Below are 17,626 nucleotides of genomic sequence, written 5' to 3'. Positions count from 1 at the left end.
AGTTTATAAGAGCAGTGTGTCAAGAACACTGCAGTTAATACTGGCGGTAGATACCCTCACCTAATGGACTGATAAAGGTTGCTGGCTGCATAGACGCCATTCGTACACATGCAGCTATTTTCACATCTGGTTTCTCTAATGCCACGTATAAATGTGCGGCTTTTGCTTCAGATCACCACGGTGCCAGCTGGAATGGGCCCATGCGGAAACCACTAAGTTTATGATCAATTAGCGTGCATCAAATGACAATGTCGCAATGGTTCGTTCTGATTTAGCTGTAGCCAGGCGACGCACTTCACGGATTATGCTGCGATTATCTTCAATTAACAAGTTCATCCGTTTAATCGCGACCGCCAAATGTACGGGGAAAAAAGCAGTGTTGTTATACGGCGGGATTGATGACCTCTAGCTCAGTGCTTCCCAAGCTCAGTTGCGCGGCGACCCACCAAACATGTGGAACGTAGGTCACGTCGCTCCCCACCCTTTTCCCAGCTTTTCTTGATGCCCACAATCTCTTCGAATTCTGTGCATGAATAGCAATGCACAAAATTGACGCTGAAGCTTTATTTCACAGTTAATATAGCAAGAGTGAATCAGCTTGGCTAGAAGCTAGTAAGCATCGCAAAATGAAAAAAAAAAAGAAAAGAAAATAACGCATGCCAGCAGGAGTGACTGCTCCTTATGACTGAAGCGAACTTGTTTGTTAGAGTACAGTTTCCCAAAACGAGGGCGGAGTTTCAACATAGCAGAACTCTCAGTTCGGGCTCCATGGCGAGCCGTGACTTGTGCTTTGTTTTCACCTACGCCACCACAAAGAAGCAAAGTTCGCAAAGTAGATCATGGTATGATAACTTTCATGGTTCTAGTACTCAAGAGTACTCCTACCAAACCCGCCCAAACCTTGGTAAGTGGCTTTAGCAGAAACTGCAGCCCCAAACCCGGGCTGAATCTGCTGAATCTACCGTCACAGTTTAGAAAACACTGCTCTGTATGTGCATTGTTTCCCTTCACATGTAGTCTCATCTCTCTTCCTCTTCTACGGTCATGTCTCGCTTATCCGGAGTTCAGATATCCGCACTACATTGCCGGGAACGACACCGCTACCATGAGATTTTGTATCGGTTATCCGGAATTCGTTATCCGTATCCGGACAGCAAGTACGGGGACCAATCTTCCAGGACTTGGGCCATTCAGATTCGCTTATCCGGAAAGGTGTCATACGTCCCCTGTCCCTGGCATGTGCTGTGTTCGCATTGTTCCGGAAAAGGGTCACATCTCACCGACGAATTCTGTACTGTTTGACTCCCCTTCCTTCAGAGTAGTTGTCGATGCGCCAAAAAAACTCGAATCATCATTCCTTCAGAGGTCACTCCCTTTTGGTGTGTGCGGGCACACGGTAGAGATGGTAGGCAATAAGCGGAAGAGGTGCGCCCCGTGTCCACCGCGCGCAAGAAATCCACATGTGAACGTCAATGTCCAGGCCGTCCGAAAGCATCGCCTGTCTTTTGGCCCATGCCAAAGACATTTGCAAAAAGACAAAAACATAAGCGTGGGACCAAATTTCTCAGTCACAAAAAACGTGGTCGATCCATTGGTAGATACGACGGAAATGCATTAGCATTAAAACTTAAAACCCTTTGGGAACTCCCCTTCACAAACGCTACACAACTCTTCACACGACTCTACACAACGCTAACGCAAGACAGCATTCGCAGCCAACCGAGCCTTTCGAGGCTTCCTTCGATTCAGCTTGGCGTCGTCGTCTCGCAGTCTCAGCCTTCTTTCGCCGCCGCTCCTTCGCCCAGCTTTCATAACCCATGGCCCGCCCACGCAGACACGTCCGAACCTGTCGATGTCCTTTCTAATTTCCCACAGATGACACCCGGAGAGTGCGGAGATGCCCTCTGCATACCATGCTGCTGTTGGGGACAGAAGTGACTAAATTGCCGGCTCTGTGTTCCCCAGGATCTCATCGTGACTATGGTGTAACGGTCGAAGCACAAGCAATGGCTCGTAACCGCTTTATTTGCACACTGGCCTGCCTAAGGCAGTGGCGTACCGGTGAAGGCTCTACTCGGGTTTAATTACAGAAAAATTTCAAAACAGAACTTTCAGAACAAGAACATAATCACTGGAATTTCATAGAAGACCAAGCTGCACAAACAGTTCCGCTAACCCGGCGGCTAGAGGACACCCATCTGTGGAAGCAAAACCCTTAAGAGGAACATTAAGTAAACATGTATGATTATGCGACATCATATAATTTACCACATAAATAGGCGTCTTCGCCATGTTCGTTTAAATAGTCAGGAAGCTTACAACAACAAACTCTTCGCCTACGCCTCGCATTCGCTTGCTTCGTGGAAGCCATTCTTTATGTAGTGCCTCATCCAGCGAACAAGCGGAAAGCCTTTCGTGAACACTGCATCCTTGCAGATGTTCGCAGTATCCGCAAACTCAAGGTCAAACATCGCCCAACCAACGGCATACTTGAAGCTTGTACTCGCCCAGCACATCTGAAAGGTCACCAGACGCAACTATATATAAAACGTACGACTTTCCGCCTTTCGTGTACCTTGGTTCGTATGGTGTCTCGAGTATCGTAGACCAGGCCAAAGGACTTCTTGTTCAGAGCAGTCACCACCTGTTGCGTTGATTTGTGCTTCGCGGTAAAGACTTGCTTGTTGGTTGCAGTGTTCAGGCACAGCTTGGAGAGGACAGATGCACCACCTGTAGTCCTTGAGGGTAATATAGACCCGCACTTACTTTGGATCTGTGCACAAGGTCACTGTGAAAGTCAATCGCGCACTTTTCGCCCAGGTTGAATGTGGTGTCGTTGGCATCCCAGCGGTACCAACGAATGGCTTCAGTAAAAGATAGCAAGACCACGGCTTGGTTGGGAATGGTCACTTTTTGAAGAAATCTGAGCGATTCAAGCTGGAAGACACGAGCTGACAAGAGTGACTCCGGGACCAGAAATGGATGGATCTCCCAAAGATAGATCTATTCACTTACAAATGTCGGCTGATCCGCAGAGAAACTGCCCTGCCAGACTGTAGGTCCAGTTATGCGGCACTTCAGCAGGTTGCCATCGTCTTTCTTCAGGTAGTGAGTGCGCAGAAGAATGACATCTGGTTTGACGACGCTACAACAGGAACATTGCATTAGTTGTCCAAACGCTTCTTTGGAAGCAGCATGCTTAACAGTATGCTGCAAGACATGAAAATATATCACCTGATAATCTTGTTGAAGTGCTTCTTAACGCCTGCATCTCTGTCTTGTCCGCGAAGCAATAGGGCGATTCCGACGAAGATATGGGAAGGAAGAACTTCATCAGTCGTCCTAAACTTCAACTGTAATCGTCGCAGCGCCTGCGAGCGGCAGAGTGTCAATAGACCTCACCTACTTTTGTGCCGTAGCTTTACCTTTAAGAGACGGATTATCATATTCACATAGGCGGGATCGGTGTTGTGCCGTAGCGCGGGATAAAACACGCCATGCTGTCGTACGTTACCGTCCCAAAGAGATTTAAATGCTGAGGTTCCCTGGTCGGTGCCAAGCCGTGCAAGAGTAGCATTCATCTCTCTGAAACCATTGTGAACAGTTTTTGTTTTAACACTGGTGGCAGAGTATTGCAATTCCTTTTTTTTTTTGCCGCTCAGAAAAGTCAAGCATCCTGACCTGACATTGATGTCAAGGCCAAATTGGGTCTTGCGAGACTTCGCAGCTTGTGCGCGAAAGCCCTGAAAGGCGTCGCTTTCGCTGTTGAACTGGAGGTTCTCCTGGAGGGCTACAGGGCAGAATAAAAAATCGCAGAGCCCGTCTTCTGGGTACTTGGTGCTAGCACGAGCGTAACGGCCAATTGTGCAGAGCAGGGGACGCCGAATGATAGGCCGAACTGGGTGAGACCCAAACATACAATTAGATAAATGCTTTCTATCATCAAATATGACTGCCTTCTCTGTGGGTGATACAAAAACAGTCAAACCTGGAACAGGTACGGCGTTGTCGGTGGTCGTCGGCGCGCCTGCAGTAGTGGTCGTATGTTTCTTGGCTTTCTTGGACCTCTTTGAGACGGAAAGGACAACATCCGTTGTGGCCAGTGGTGTATGAATCTTGGTCCTCGTGGATTTTCTTATGGTTTGTTCGGGCGCAGTCAGGTCCTCCACGTCTTCTTCGGTCACCTCAGTCGTCGTCGCCGTAACTTCGTCCGCAGTTTCGGGGGCGTAGGAGTCTTCGTCAATTCTTTGGTCTCGAGGACCACCATATCCAGCCGACCCTCCTTCAAGCCCAGCCTTGAGATTAATGTGGTGATCATGAGTTAACAGGTCCAGTGACTTGGGTGTATAACCTTCATCTGCAAACGCAAGCATGTTTTAACTCTGATTGTCGGGTTTTTCACGCGTGCACTGAGTAAGACCTACGCTGCTGTTGACCGTGCCAAAAGACGACCAGTACGCCGGCCAGGATCGCAGACATAAACAGCAGCAGAACGAAGGGAATATGCCACATCCGTTTGCTCCTTTATGAAATGGTGAGTCTGCTGTATACTGAACATACAAATGAGAATCAACTTACGTTCCCTTTGAATTGTCAGACTCGCTTTCTTCAGTACCAGAGTTCGAATCTGCAAGCAAAGTTGTTTTCATTTCACAACAGTGATGGAAATCAGGAAGAAAACTTGCCTGTCGTGTCCACATTGCGAGTTGAGGTATCAGGCGAGGTGGAGTCATCCTCGACCTTCTGGCTACTGTCATCCGTGAATACTGTAACACGTGCACGCGTGTCATAAGTATAGGGCGGTACAGCTAGTGCATGAAAAAAGCGACAAGAACCAGCTGCAGAAGAGGGTCCGTCCATCATTGAGACGAAGCGTCAAATTTTGTACAACACCAAGAACACAGTATCCTCACGACTTTCACAGAGTCATCGTGTGATTGCCCTTCAGAGCTTGTCCCTAGGACATCCTCAGGGTGACACATTCGGTACGTCCGTGGGGATTACTGTGGAGACAGCCTGCGCCAGTCATTTGGGTCGCCTCAGTGGATGCAGTAAGGACAAGGCACGAGTGATGGAGTGGTGGGGTAAAAAAACTGACCTTTACCTGGCAAATTTCAGAGTTCAGTTCGTAAAAACTAACTTAGGTAGATGGCATTCACATCAGGCGGTGGCAAAAACGTTTAATATGAACGAATGCAGTTGGCCACGTGATTCTATATGTGGCGTAGTTTTTTATTATAATTTAATGGCACGTTTTCTGAGACACCGTGTGTACCCTACGGGAAAAACATCCATCCATACTTCCATCGAGCACGTTGGCATATCATAAATCTGGCAATGTGCAGACTGGGTAGCAGGGCTATGGAGCTACCACTCCGCAGTCGGAGTGGTTCCGGAAAAGTTCATCTTTTTAGAGGAGCAATTGCTCGTAACCCTTAAGATGGTTAGAATACATACATGTATAAATTAAGTGTACTGTACTTTTAAAACTTCTCATATTTGCAATAAATGTTCATAAAGACATGGCGGGCAACATACATGGGTGGGGAAAATCAAATAGCAGCAGTAAAAAAAAATTACACAATTAACCGCAACGGTTAGGCGATTGTAACGCGATTTGCAGCGAATGAATCAATGTTTGATAGTCGTTATAATGCAGTGGCGCACACGGGCGATCTCGGGATGCGATCATCATCCCAGCGGTCAGATGTTCGTCGCCTCACGCTACGACTGCCCGTACGACGATGCCCGTAGAACCCACTCGGTGGTACGTCGCCTGTGGCAGCAGCAGCAGATAGGCCGCCACAGACGACGACTCCGACGTTATCTTTTCGCATAACAGGTCACGTGACCCCCGTACGTTTTCTGGGAACGACCACGCGATCTCGGGTGGTTCTGGCCTTAACAGGTGACGCTGTAAAAAGACAACAGAACTGACAGTTCCACAAGTAACCTGCCACTGTCCTGACTCGGTCCTTGAGGACGTGCTTCGGAGAGTCCCCCACTGGGGGACACCTGGGGCCCGATTTGGCCCTCCTGGCGACGTCCTGTCCGACCCTCTATAAGAATCCTCGGGTATCCCAGTGACGCTAGCGTGTTCTTTGGGAAGAGTTCTACTGTTGTACGATGCTAAGGAGTCTCGAGTCCCAGGAGAACTCTTCGGTACGGATACCGCCCTAGCGTGACGGAGAGGAGCAAAGTGGAAGCTATAGCATCACACTTCCAAGCTCACACGCGATCGGTCACAGGTCCACGACGTCGGGAAACTAATGGTAGCGCTCGGTAAGGGCTCACCGTTTTCATTGGACCACATAACCTCGTTGAATGTCCTTCCCCTTGGTGGTACGAAGAAGCTGCTAGGTTTCCTCTTCATCTTCGTCTGTGCGCGCAGATGTCCTTCGAACGGGAAAGCAAATAAGCCTGAAGACTTATGGCTGACGTCAGCAGGTGACAGTCGCTAGCAGTTGGAGAGGGGAGGCTGAGGTGTCGTTCCCAACGTCGTTGCAGCTTCTGGCCAGAGTCGACTACTTCTGAATGAATATTTCCGTTGTCCTTCAGCCAACCCCTCTCCTAAGCCAGCTCGAACGACGTCTGGTGTGTCGGAAGCACGCGGAGAGGTGATGCCGATGGCAGTGGACGATTTAGCAGTGAAAATTAGCAGCTTCTCAATAAGCATATCAATTACCGTGTAATTCGAATTTTTTATGACGTTCTGCGGGATCTGGAGGTGTCGTTCCAGTAGCGATACAATCCAGCCCAACGTTACATCTACTGCATTCCTTCCTGATTCGTGACTAGAGCCTTTTCCGCACAAGGAGCATATAATGTTCTTGGAGCTTCTTAGTCCAAGTTCACAGTGCTACGGCGGAATGTCGGCGTTCATACCCTATCCCATTTCCGACTATCTTCAGTTGGTTTCGCCTGACGACTTAAATTAGGCTATAGGTGGGACTACTGGTAGGTCTGTTCTGGGTTGATCCACATTATGACATAGATACAGGTCAGCTGGCGGCCAAACTCCATGATATACGAAAGCCTGAGTTGTGTGTTCGTCCTGTCCCTTTAGTTATGCCCAGACTCAAGCTTTTCACGTTATGGAGTTCATCCTGATTAGTTACGGGAGGTCAACCTGATTCTTTCCTTGCATGGTATTCGCAATGGTCACCGAGCGGGAAGCCCTCTTGCTCGTTGATGTCAGTGCTTCACTCGCAGAATTCTCCCCCATAGTTCCGCAGTTTCGAAGAGTATTTGTGCAGTGGCGAGCATAGGTATGTACAGAGTTGCTTCTGATCGTGTGGTTTCTCCTCGTGTCGCTGTGTAACAAGATATTTTACGAACAGTGACTATTCCTTCCCAGAGCTGATATCAACACACCTATTTTTGCTTTCAAGTTCGAAACCCTGTCTAATTCGTCAAGCTGTCCATCAGGCGTCACCATGAAAAATAGTTTCTCTGCGGTGTATTGTTAGTATTGTCACGGCGCACTCAAACTTGCGAAAATAGAGTAAGCAGCCGCAGATCGCCGTCATGATTCGCGCGTGGAGTCGCTAAGCCCCATGCCTTTATTTCTTTTCAGCTCACGCGTGCGGGGGATGTAAACATTGCTTCCAGCACCGTGTGTCGGAGATTTCCGGAGCACGTCGAAAGAACCCCCAGGTGGTCAAAATTATCCGGAGTCCTACCCACGTGCAACATGTCGCCACACTGCGCAGACAAAACCGTACGTGTAACGTCACAATACCATTATTATTTCACGAACTGCTTATAGCCGTTTGAGCTGCGCCAGTTTACGTCACGAGCCAGGGGAGTAAGTTAAGTCAGGACGCATCCTCCTCCTTACTTCACTCTCAGACTCGCTCGTTCGCAGGAGGGCATTTTATTCGTTTCAGAGCACCCCGCAGCAAAAAAAAAAAAAAAAAAAAGAAAAGAAAGGAAAGAAAAGGGGGTGACCACAGTGGTCATTTAATAAAGGTTCCCTTTGCAACACCAAAGACGTTGCTACGGTTGATGCTGCGTCAAGCCTCCTGGACTTCCAGAGAAGTTCTCATGCGATGACTCGTTTCCAGCTAGTTACGTCACACTTTACGTTACTATGAAGTATCAAACCTACTTTTAGAAACTGTGTACAGCAAAACATGACCAACCACTAAATTCAGGCCTGCCCACGCAGTCCTCTTGAAACCATGTATCTTATACTTTCTTCCAAAATAAAACTGAAACTGACACGAATGACTCGCGGTTCCAGAGCACATCTCATCCACTGAGAGCGGGCTGCAGTTTCTGCGATTTATCCGTTCCAAATACTTTTCATGCGGGGGGTCCCTCACTGAATTTATATCTCCGTGTCGCATACATACTGCGAATCATTGCCCCCTACTGGACAAACAACTTTTCTTTTTCGTTATGAAGTTCCACAACCAGAGCTATTTTGGCTTTCATAAGCGTCGTCAATTATTGTCGTCTTCATCGACGGCAATAGATGCTGTCGCTTCTGCAGTCGTATGCTTATTTTTCTTGTGTTTCTGGGGATGGGGCATCGTTGACGCCTTTGTAGGACGGGTCCTCTTCCTCGTCCACCTCCTGGTAACTCGACTCGTCATCTCGTCCTCCGACGCTTCAGAAGTGATCGTCATCGTCGTTGTCGTGATGTCATTTACAATTTCGGAGACTGTCTCTACGATGTCACCCTTTGACCCAATGGTTCTTCGTCGTGGTCGATGAGAAATGTGCACGCTGTCATGGCCATCAGCTGGAAATACAATAGAATACAATACAATACAATTCGTTGGGTGGCTGAACGTGACGTCTACCTATGACGTCACCGTGCTTCCAGTGAGAACTCAGATTGTGTTCGTTTATTGGACTCGAGCAACTCGAGAGCCGAGAAAGTCCTCTTGCAGGGCGAAACTTCCCTGGTGAAGCTCTCGTGACGTCATCGCCCTGGCAGTGACTCCCGTTCTAAAATTCGAGGAATCAACACTAGAGGTGTAGCGACGCTCTACTCTACGAGGGTCGCTGTAGTCGATGGCGTACGATGACTCTCATACGTCACGACTCCCGACTCGCGGCTCGCGCGAGTTGAATAAACGAACACAACCTAAAATAGCTTGTGCTGCTATTTGTCTAGTGATCATCAGCTGCAACAGCGTCATAACTGTGATCCACATTGGTAGTCACGTTACATAGGGAATATTTTAGGCACGTGTGTACGTAATCAAAACTTGGGAGGCCTGAGAGAACCGCTAGCATGTACAGATCCATACCATAGCGAAACTCCCAAGCTTCAGGGAACACATAGAAGAACGGCGACACGACGCGACTTAACCCTGAACCGTCGTGTCATGTCGTTCCACTTAGTGTTCCCTGCTCGGGGTTTCGCTTTGCTATAATCAAAACGTACAGTTAAGAAATATGTGGCTGGTTCGGCCAGTACGGTGTTCGACGAAGCTGTTCTCAACGTATTCACTAACGTCAGTAGACTCATCCTGGTATAAGTTCAAGAGTCAGCTAAATCAGCTGAACCACACTAGATAGCAGCAACATGTTGAAGATGTTCCCATGTTTACATGTTTTTCCAAGAGCTGAAAACAGGTCAAAAACAGACTGAAAACGGTCGGGCCATAGCATAGTTGTGGACGTTGCAGAAGATGTAAAATAAAACGGCTGCAAGATTGATAATGTCATGGAGTGGAAGCTGTCAGTGGCCTTACCTTGGGGAGCATCGTTCCAAGTGATAACCATGGCGGCAAACACGAGGGCCACCATAAATCCAACGAGCACCAAAGGAACGACCCATATCCGTTGATTCCTTTGTGAAGTTTGTACAAATAATTATTTGTGCGTGAGTGCGCGCGCGCATTATGGTAAGCAGGATTCATACTCACAACAAGCTACTTGTAGGGCTTTCGTCACCTGTTAAAGATGCGTACAAGTACGAGCATTATAGTTAATTCTGGACGACGGAAAAGAATGTCGTCACTTACTGGTATCTTCTGTCCTGTAGGAACATTCCGTCGTGTCTTCGCCGTCTACCCTGACGTTGTTGTCATCACTGGAATCTGTGTGGACATTGAGGAGCACAATTGATTCTGGGGTTGGTTCAGAGTTCTCCATGTTCTGACGTCATATCTTGGCAATGGCGTAAAGGCGCGCCCTATAATCACGTGCAAGACAAGACACGTGCAAGAGGCTTTTGTGTGTCACAAAATGAACGCAAGACGGATATATATATATGGCGCAAACCAGCTGTGGACCATGAACGGCGAACTTTCTTTTCAACTTGTCCTGATAACGACTGAACTGGAGCATCTTCACTAATCTGTACTGGAGCAGCTATGTACTGTACAGCCATGACAGCTTGCATCCATCGAATGGGTGTAGTTCCTCCAAGCGAGAAGGTATCTCCGACATAACGAGGTAATATCTCTCTAACTCTATGATATCTCGACGCCATAATATATTTATTCTATAGTTATCTCCAGCTTTATCTATCTTTACACTGTAACTCTATAATATCTCGACATAACGAAGTAAACAATCTTTGGCGCCGTCACTTTCAGAAACGTTCACGAACATTCGCTACTGAGCTCTACAATGTATTTGCAAGAGAGGAATACTGCGACTCCGTGGAAAAATCGCAATATTTCCCGTCAATATTTGCCATGAAAGGTTCCCAAGGTCATTTTCGAAATAAGATTCCAAAGGTGCTTACTTTTGTCACTAGACGACATTGCTGCTCAGCCGACGGGTCCTCGTTTGACGTGTGAAGCTGCCGGTAGGTTTCCTCCTTGCCTTCGTTGCCCCCAAGTTCCTGGCCCGGATAGAGCTCTGCACAGCACGCGCAACCAGGACAACGTGCAACGGGCGAGCGCAGCATGCGTGGTCTTCGCCTTCTACTGTCCAAGAAAATCTCAACAAGAGCTCTTGTTCTTGTTCAGAATGACAGAGGGAAGTTTCCAAACTGTTTTTTCTCTGCAATCTCTTGCACGCATTGTCAAGGTTTAACATAAATAAACAAATATGAACGAAATCCACAATATATGTAGCCCGAGTCGAAGACGTTTTCTCTTCTCTTCTGTTAATACATCTCTATAGCGATAAATACGATAGTGAATAAAGTTTCATGTTGTCTACAACGGGAAATGGCATGATGAAAAAATATAAATATATATGTAAGCAGGAAAAATCATAAGACGACCAAGAGGTTACAGGAAAGCAAAAAGGGGAGTTTATTAAACTTATAGGGATAGGGGGCGACGTCTCGGCAGTCCGCGCTGCCTTCGCCGGGACTGGGACGGCACTCCTAAGCCTTTAATTATATATATATATATATATATATATATATATATATATACATATATATACAAAGGGTAAATAGCCGAAGCTCTGTAGCTGCACGTTGAGCATATGTTTACAATTTGATCGTGCACTCCCAACCAAGTACAGCTGTTTCGTTGTTCTTGGTTGGGAGTGCACGATCAAATTGTAAACACACACATATATATATATATATATATATATATATAGGATACCACTAATGAAGAGCATTGGGAAGCCGTATAAGGATCAAAAACTGTTGCTACTTTTATTACATTATTAACTAAGAGGGAGTCCGTAAAACACACCAAGAGGTTAACCTTACCTTTTTTTATTTTCAGCAAGAGAATAAAAGTGCCCAAATCGTAATAGAATTAACCACAGATACTCAGCAGGAGAAGCGCTTTCATTTGAGCGCAAAATTGGTCGCTAAAAAGACCATAGAATTTTGACCGTAAAAAATGCCAAGTTAACCTTACCTGTTTTCTATTGTCAGCAGAATAATAAAAGTGCCCAAATCGTGATAGAATTAAGCGCAGATACCCAGCAGGAGAAGCGCTCTAGTTTGAGCGCAAAATTGGTCCCTAAAAAGACCATCGAATTTTGACCGTAAAAAATACCAAGAGGTTAACCTTACCTGTTTTCTATTGTCAGCAAAATATTAAAAGTGCCCAAATCTTGATAGAATTAAGCACAGATACTCAGCAGGAGAAGTGCTCCAGTTTGAGCGCAAAATTGGTCGCTAAAAAAGACCATCGAATTTTGACCGTAAAAAACAGTAAGAGGTTAACCTTGCCTTTTTTTCTACTTTCAGCAAAATAATAAAAGTGCCCAAATCGTGACAGAATTAAGCACAGATACTCAGCAGGAGAAGTGCTCCAGTTTGAGCGCAAAATTGGTCGCTTAAGAAGACCATCAAATTTTGACCGTAAGAAACAGCAAGAGGTTAACCTTGCCTTTTTTCTATTTTCAGCAAAAGAATAAAAGTGCCCAAATCGTGATAAAATTAAGCACAGATACTCAGCAGAAGAAGCGCTCTAGTTTGAGCGCAAAATTGGTCGCTAAAAAAGACCATCGAATTTTGACCGTAAAAAATACCAAGAGGTTAACCTTACCTGTTTTCTATTGTCAGCAAAATAATAAAAGTGCCCATATCATGATAGAATTAAGCACAGATACTCAGCAGGAGAAGCGCTCTAGTATGAGCGCCAAATTGGTTGCTAAAAAAGACCATCGAATTGTTACCGTAAAAAACAGCAAGAGGTTAACCTTACCTTTTTTCTATTTTGAGCAAAAGAAGAAAAGTGCTCAAATCGTGATAGAATTGGGCACAGATACTCAGCAGGAGAAGCGCTTTCATTTGAGCGCAAAATTGGTCGCTAAAAAGACCATCGAATTTTGACCGTAAAAAATGCCAAGTTAACCTTACCTGTTTTCTATTGCCAGCAGAATAATAAAAGTGCCCAAATCGTGATAGAATTAAGCACAGATACTCAGCAGGAGAAGCGCTCTAGTTTGAGCGCAAAATTGGTCCATAAAAAGACCATCGAATTTTGACCGTAAAAAATACCAAGAGGTTAACCTTACCTGTTTTCTATTGTCAGCAAAATATTAAAAGTGCCCAAATCTTGATAGAATTAAGCACAGATACTCAGCAGAAGAAGCGCTCTAGTTTGAGCGCAAAATTGGTCGCTAAAAAAGACCATCGAATTTTGACCGTAAAAAATACCAAGAGGTAGAGCTTACCTTTTTTCTATTGTCAGCAAAATATTAAAAGTGCCCAAATCTTGATAGAATTAAGCACAGATACTCAGCAGGAGAAGCGCTCTAGTATGAGCGCAAAATTGGTCGCTTAAAAAGACCATCAAATTTTGACCGTAAACAACAGCAAGAGGTTAACCTTACCATTTCTTTTTCAGCAAAAGAATAAAAGTGCCCAAATCGTGATAGAATTAAGCACAAATACTCAGCAGGAGAAGCGCTTTAACTTGAGCGCAAAATTGGTCGCTCAAAAAGACCATCCAATTTTGACCGTAAAAAACACCAAGAGGTTAACCTTGCCTTTTTTTCTATTTTCAGCAAAAGAATAAAAGTGCCCAAATCGTGATAGAATTAAGCACAGATACTCAGCAGGAGAAGCGCTCCAGTTTGAGCGCAAAATTGGTCGCTAAAAAAGACCATCAAATTTTGACCGTAAGAAACATCAAGAGGTTAACCTTGCCTTTTTTCTATTTTCAGCAAAAGAATAAAAGTGCCCAAATCTTGATAGAATTAAGCACAGATACTCAGCAGGAGAAGTGCCCCAGTTTGAGCGCAAAATTGGTCGCTAAAAAAGACCATCGAATTTTGACCATAAAAAACAGTAAGAGGTTAACCTTGCCTTTTTTTCTATTTTCAGCAAAATAATAAACGTGCCCAAATCGTGATAGAATTAAGCACAGATACTCAGCAGGAGAAGTGCTCCAGTTTGAGCGCAAAATTGGTCGCTTAAGAAGACCATCAAATTTTGACCGTAAGAAACAGCAAGAGGTTAACCTTGCCTTTTTTCTATTTTCAGCAAAAGAATAAAAGTGCCCAAATCGTGATAGAATTAAGCACAGATACTCAGCAGAAGAAGCGCTCTAGTTTGAGCGCAAAATTGGTCGCTAAAAAAGACCATCGAATTTTGACCGTAAAAAATACCAAGAGGTAAAGCTTACCTGTTTTCTATTGTCAGCAAAATAATAAAAGTGCCCAAATCGTGATAGAATTAAGCACATATACTCAGCAGGAGAAGCGCTCTAGTTTGAGCGCAAAATTGGTCGCTAAAAAAGACCATCGAATTTTGACCGTAAAAAATACCAAGAGGTTAACGTTACCTGTTTTCTATTGTCAGCCAAATAATAAAAGTGCCCAAATCGTGATAGAATCAAGCACAGATACTCAGCAGGAGAAGCGCTCCAGTTTGAGCGCAAAATTGGTCGCTAAAAAAGTCCATCCAATTTTGACCGTAAAAAAGACCAAGAGGTTAACCTTGCCTTTTTTTCTATATTCAGCATAAGAATAAAAGTGCCCAAATCGTGATAGAATTAAGCACAGATACTCAGCAGGAGAAGCGCTCCAGTTTGAGCGCAAAATTGGTCGCTAAAAAAGACCATCGAATTTCCACCGTAAAAAACACCAAGAGGTTAACCTTGCCTTTTTTTCTATTTTCAGCAAAAGAATAAAAGTGCCCAAATCGTGATAGAATTAAGCACAGATACTCAGCAGGGGAAGCGCTCTAGTTTGAGCGCAAAATTGGTCGCTAAAAAAGACCATCGAATTTTCACCGTAAAAAACACCAACAGGTTAACCTTGCTTTTTTTTCTATTTTCAGCAAAAGAATAAAAGTGCCCAAATCGTGATAGAATTAAGCACAAATACTCAGCAGGAGAAGCGTTTTAACTTGAGCGCAAAATTGGTCCCTAAAAGACCATCGAATTTTGACCGTAAAAAATACCAAGAGGTTAACCTTACCTGTTTTCTATTGTCAGCAAAATATTAAAAGTGCCCAAATCGTGATAGAATTAAGCACAGATACTCAGCAGGAGAAGCGCTCTAGTTTGAGCGCAAAATTGGTCGCTTAAGAAGACCATCAAATTTTGACCGTAACAAACATCAAGAGGTTAACCTTGCCTTTTTTTCTATTTTCAGCAAAAGAATAAAAGTGCCCAAATCGTGATAGAATTAAGCACAGATACTCAGCAGGAGAAGCGCTCTAGTTTGAGCGCAAAATTGGTCGCTAAAAAAGACCATCGAATTTTCACCGTAAAAAACAGCAAGAGGTTAACCTTGCCTTTTTTTTCTATTTTCAGCAAAATAATAAAAGTGCCCAAATCGTGATAGAATTAAGCACAGATACTCAGATGGAGAAGCGCCCAGTTTGAGCGCAAAATTGGTCGCTAAAAAAGACCATGGAATTTTGACCGTAAAAAACAGTAAGAGGTTAACCTTGCCTTTTTTTCTATTTTCAGCAAAATAATAAAAGTGCCCAAATCGTGACAGAATTAAGCACAGATACTCAGCAGGAGAAGCGCTCCAGTTTGAGCGCAAAATTGGTCGCTTAAGAAGACCATCAAATTTTGACCGTAAAAAACAGCAAGAGGTTAACCTTACCATTTTTTTAGCAAAAGAATAAAAGTGCCCAAATCGTGATAGAATTAAGCACGAATACTCAGCAGGAGAAGCGCTTTAACTTGAGCGCAAAATTGGTCCCTAAAAAGACCATCGAATTTTGACCGTAAAAAATACCAAGAGGTTAACCTTACCTGTTTTCTATTGTCAGCAAAATAATAAAAGTGCCCAAATCGTGATAGAATTAAGCACAGATACTCAGCAGGAGAAGCGCTCTAGTTTGAGCGCAAAATTGGTCGCTAAAAAAGACCATCGAATTTTCACCGTAAAAAATACCAAGAGGTTAACCTTACCATTTTTCTATTGTCAGCAAAATAATAAAAGTGCCCAAATCGTGATAGAATTAAGCACAGATACTCAGATGGAGAAGCGCTCCAGTTTGAGCGCAAAATTGGTCGCTAAAAAAGACCATGGAATTTTGACCGTAAAAAACAGTAAAAGGTTAACCTTTCCTTTTTTTCTATTCTCAGCAAAATAATAAAAGTGCCCAAATCGTGATAGAACTAAGCACAGATACTCAGCAGGAGAAGCGCTCCAGTTTGAGCGCAAAATTGGTCGCTAAAAAAGACCATCGAATTTTCACCGTAAAAAACACCAAGATGTTAACCTTGCCTTTTTTTCTGTTTTCAGCAAAAGAATAAAAGTGCCCAAATCGTGATAGAATTAAGCACGAATACTCAGCAGGAGAAGCGCTTTAACTTGAGCGCAAAATTGGTCCCTAAAAAGACCATCGAATTTTGACCGTAAAAAATACCAAGAGTACAATACCTTACCTGTTTTCTATTGTCAGCAAAAGAATAAAAGTGCCCAAATCGTGATAGAATTAAGCACATATAATCAGCAGGAGAAGCGCTCCAGTTTGAGCGCAAAATTGGTCGCTAAAGAAGACCATCGAATTTTCACCGTAAAAAACACCAAGAGGTTAACCTTGCCTTTTTTCTATTTTCAGCAAAAGAATAAAAGTGCCCAAATCGTGATAGAATTAAGCACAGATACTCAGCAGGGGAAGCGCTCTAGTTTGAGCGCAAAATTGGTCGCTCAAAAATACCATCGAATTTTCACCGTAAAAAACACCAACAGGTTAACCTTGCTTTTTTTTCTATTTTCAGCAAAAGAATAAAAGTGCCCAAATCGTGATAGAATTAAGCACGAATACTCAGCAGGAGAAGCGCTCTCGTTTGAGCGCAAAATTGGTCGCTAAAAAAGACCATCGAATTTTGACCGTAAAAAATACCAAGAGGTTAACCTTACCTGTTTTCTATTGTCAGCAAAATAATAAAAGTGCCCAAATCGTGATAGAATTAAGCACAGATACTCAGCAGGAGAAGCGCTCTAGTTTGAGCGCAAAATTGGTCGCTAAAAAAGACCATCGAATTTTCACCGTAAAAAATACTAGAGGTTAACCTTACCATTTTTCTATTGTCAGCAAAATAATAAAAGTGCCCAAATCGTGATAGAATTAAGCACAGATACTCAGCAGGAGAAGCGCTCCAGTTTGAGCGCAAAATCGGTCGCTAAAAAAGGCCGTCGAATTTTCACCGCAAAAAACACCAAGAGGTTAACCTTGCCTTTTTTTTCTATTTTCAGCAAAAGAATAAAAGTGCCCAAATCGTGATAGAATTAAGCACAGATACTCAGCAGGAGAAGCGCTCTAGTATGAGCGCAAAATTGGTCGCTTACAAAGACCATCAAATTTTGACCGTAAAAAATACCAAGAGGTTAACCTTACCATTTTTCTATTGTCAGCAAAATAATAAAAGTGCCCAGATCGTGATAGAATTAAGCACAGATACTCAGATGGAGAAGCGCTCCAGTTTGAGCGCAAAATTGGTCGCTAAAAAAGACCATGGAATTTTGACCGTAAAAAACAGTAAGAGGTTAACCTTGCCTTTTTTTCTATTTTCAGCAAAATAATAAAAGTGCCCAAATCGTGACAGAATTAAGCACAGATACTCAGCAGGAGAAGCGCTCCAGTTTGAGCGCAAAATTGGTCGCTTAAGAAGACCATCAAGTTTTGACCGTAAAAAACAGCAAGAGGAACCTCACCATTTTTTTAGCAAAAGAATAAAAGTGCCCAAATCGTGATAGAATTAAGCACGAATACTCAGCAGGAGAAGCGCTTTAACTTGAGCGCAAAATTGGTCCCTAAAAAGACCAT

The 17,626-nt window shown here is 44.1% G+C and overlaps 2 protein-coding genes across 3 annotated transcripts; both read right to left on the bottom strand.

The window, feature by feature from the left end:
- Positions 1–2,242: 2,242 nt before the first annotated feature.
- On the bottom strand, positions 2,243–6,631 carry LOC135393900 (uncharacterized). 2 transcript variants are annotated; one of them, XM_064624239.1, is made up of 12 exons: positions 6,295–6,631; positions 4,686–4,766; positions 4,579–4,627; positions 4,425–4,522; positions 3,989–4,357; positions 3,682–3,898; positions 3,426–3,585; positions 3,235–3,371; positions 3,016–3,145; positions 2,767–2,937; positions 2,576–2,707; positions 2,243–2,516 (listed from the first exon to the last, which is right to left on the bottom strand). In XM_064624239.1, exons 1-12 carry the CDS (start codon positions 6,371–6,373, stop codon positions 2,337–2,339), a joined length of 1,803 nt encoding a protein of 600 aa, XP_064480309.1. In that variant the 5' UTR covers positions 6,374–6,631; the 3' UTR covers positions 2,243–2,336. The 2 variants fall into 2 exon arrangements, with proteins under 2 accessions (XP_064480309.1, XP_064480310.1); XM_064624240.1 differs by lacking the exon at positions 2,243–2,516 and having other exon boundaries at positions 2,617–2,707; positions 2,767–2,864.
- A 1,519-nt stretch (positions 6,632–8,150) lies between these two features.
- Positions 8,151–10,884, bottom strand: LOC135393904 (uncharacterized). The gene is made up of 5 exons (XM_064624244.1): positions 10,712–10,884; positions 9,984–10,058; positions 9,885–9,912; positions 9,711–9,808; positions 8,151–8,749 (listed from the first exon to the last, which is right to left on the bottom strand). The coding sequence occupies exons 1-5, from the start codon at positions 10,728–10,730 to the stop codon at positions 8,448–8,450; spliced, it is 522 nt and encodes a 173-aa protein (XP_064480314.1). The 5' UTR covers positions 10,731–10,884; the 3' UTR covers positions 8,151–8,447.
- Between the last annotated feature and the right edge of the window lie 6,742 nt (positions 10,885–17,626).

The sequence above is a fragment of the Ornithodoros turicata genome, chromosome 5, assembly GCF_037126465.1.
Source record: "Ornithodoros turicata isolate Travis chromosome 5, ASM3712646v1, whole genome shotgun sequence".
NCBI classification, from domain to species: Eukaryota; Metazoa; Arthropoda; class Arachnida; order Ixodida; family Argasidae; genus Ornithodoros; species Ornithodoros turicata.
Note: the sequence above shows the minus strand (reverse complement) of the source record. Positions and strands in the feature narration are given on the sequence as shown.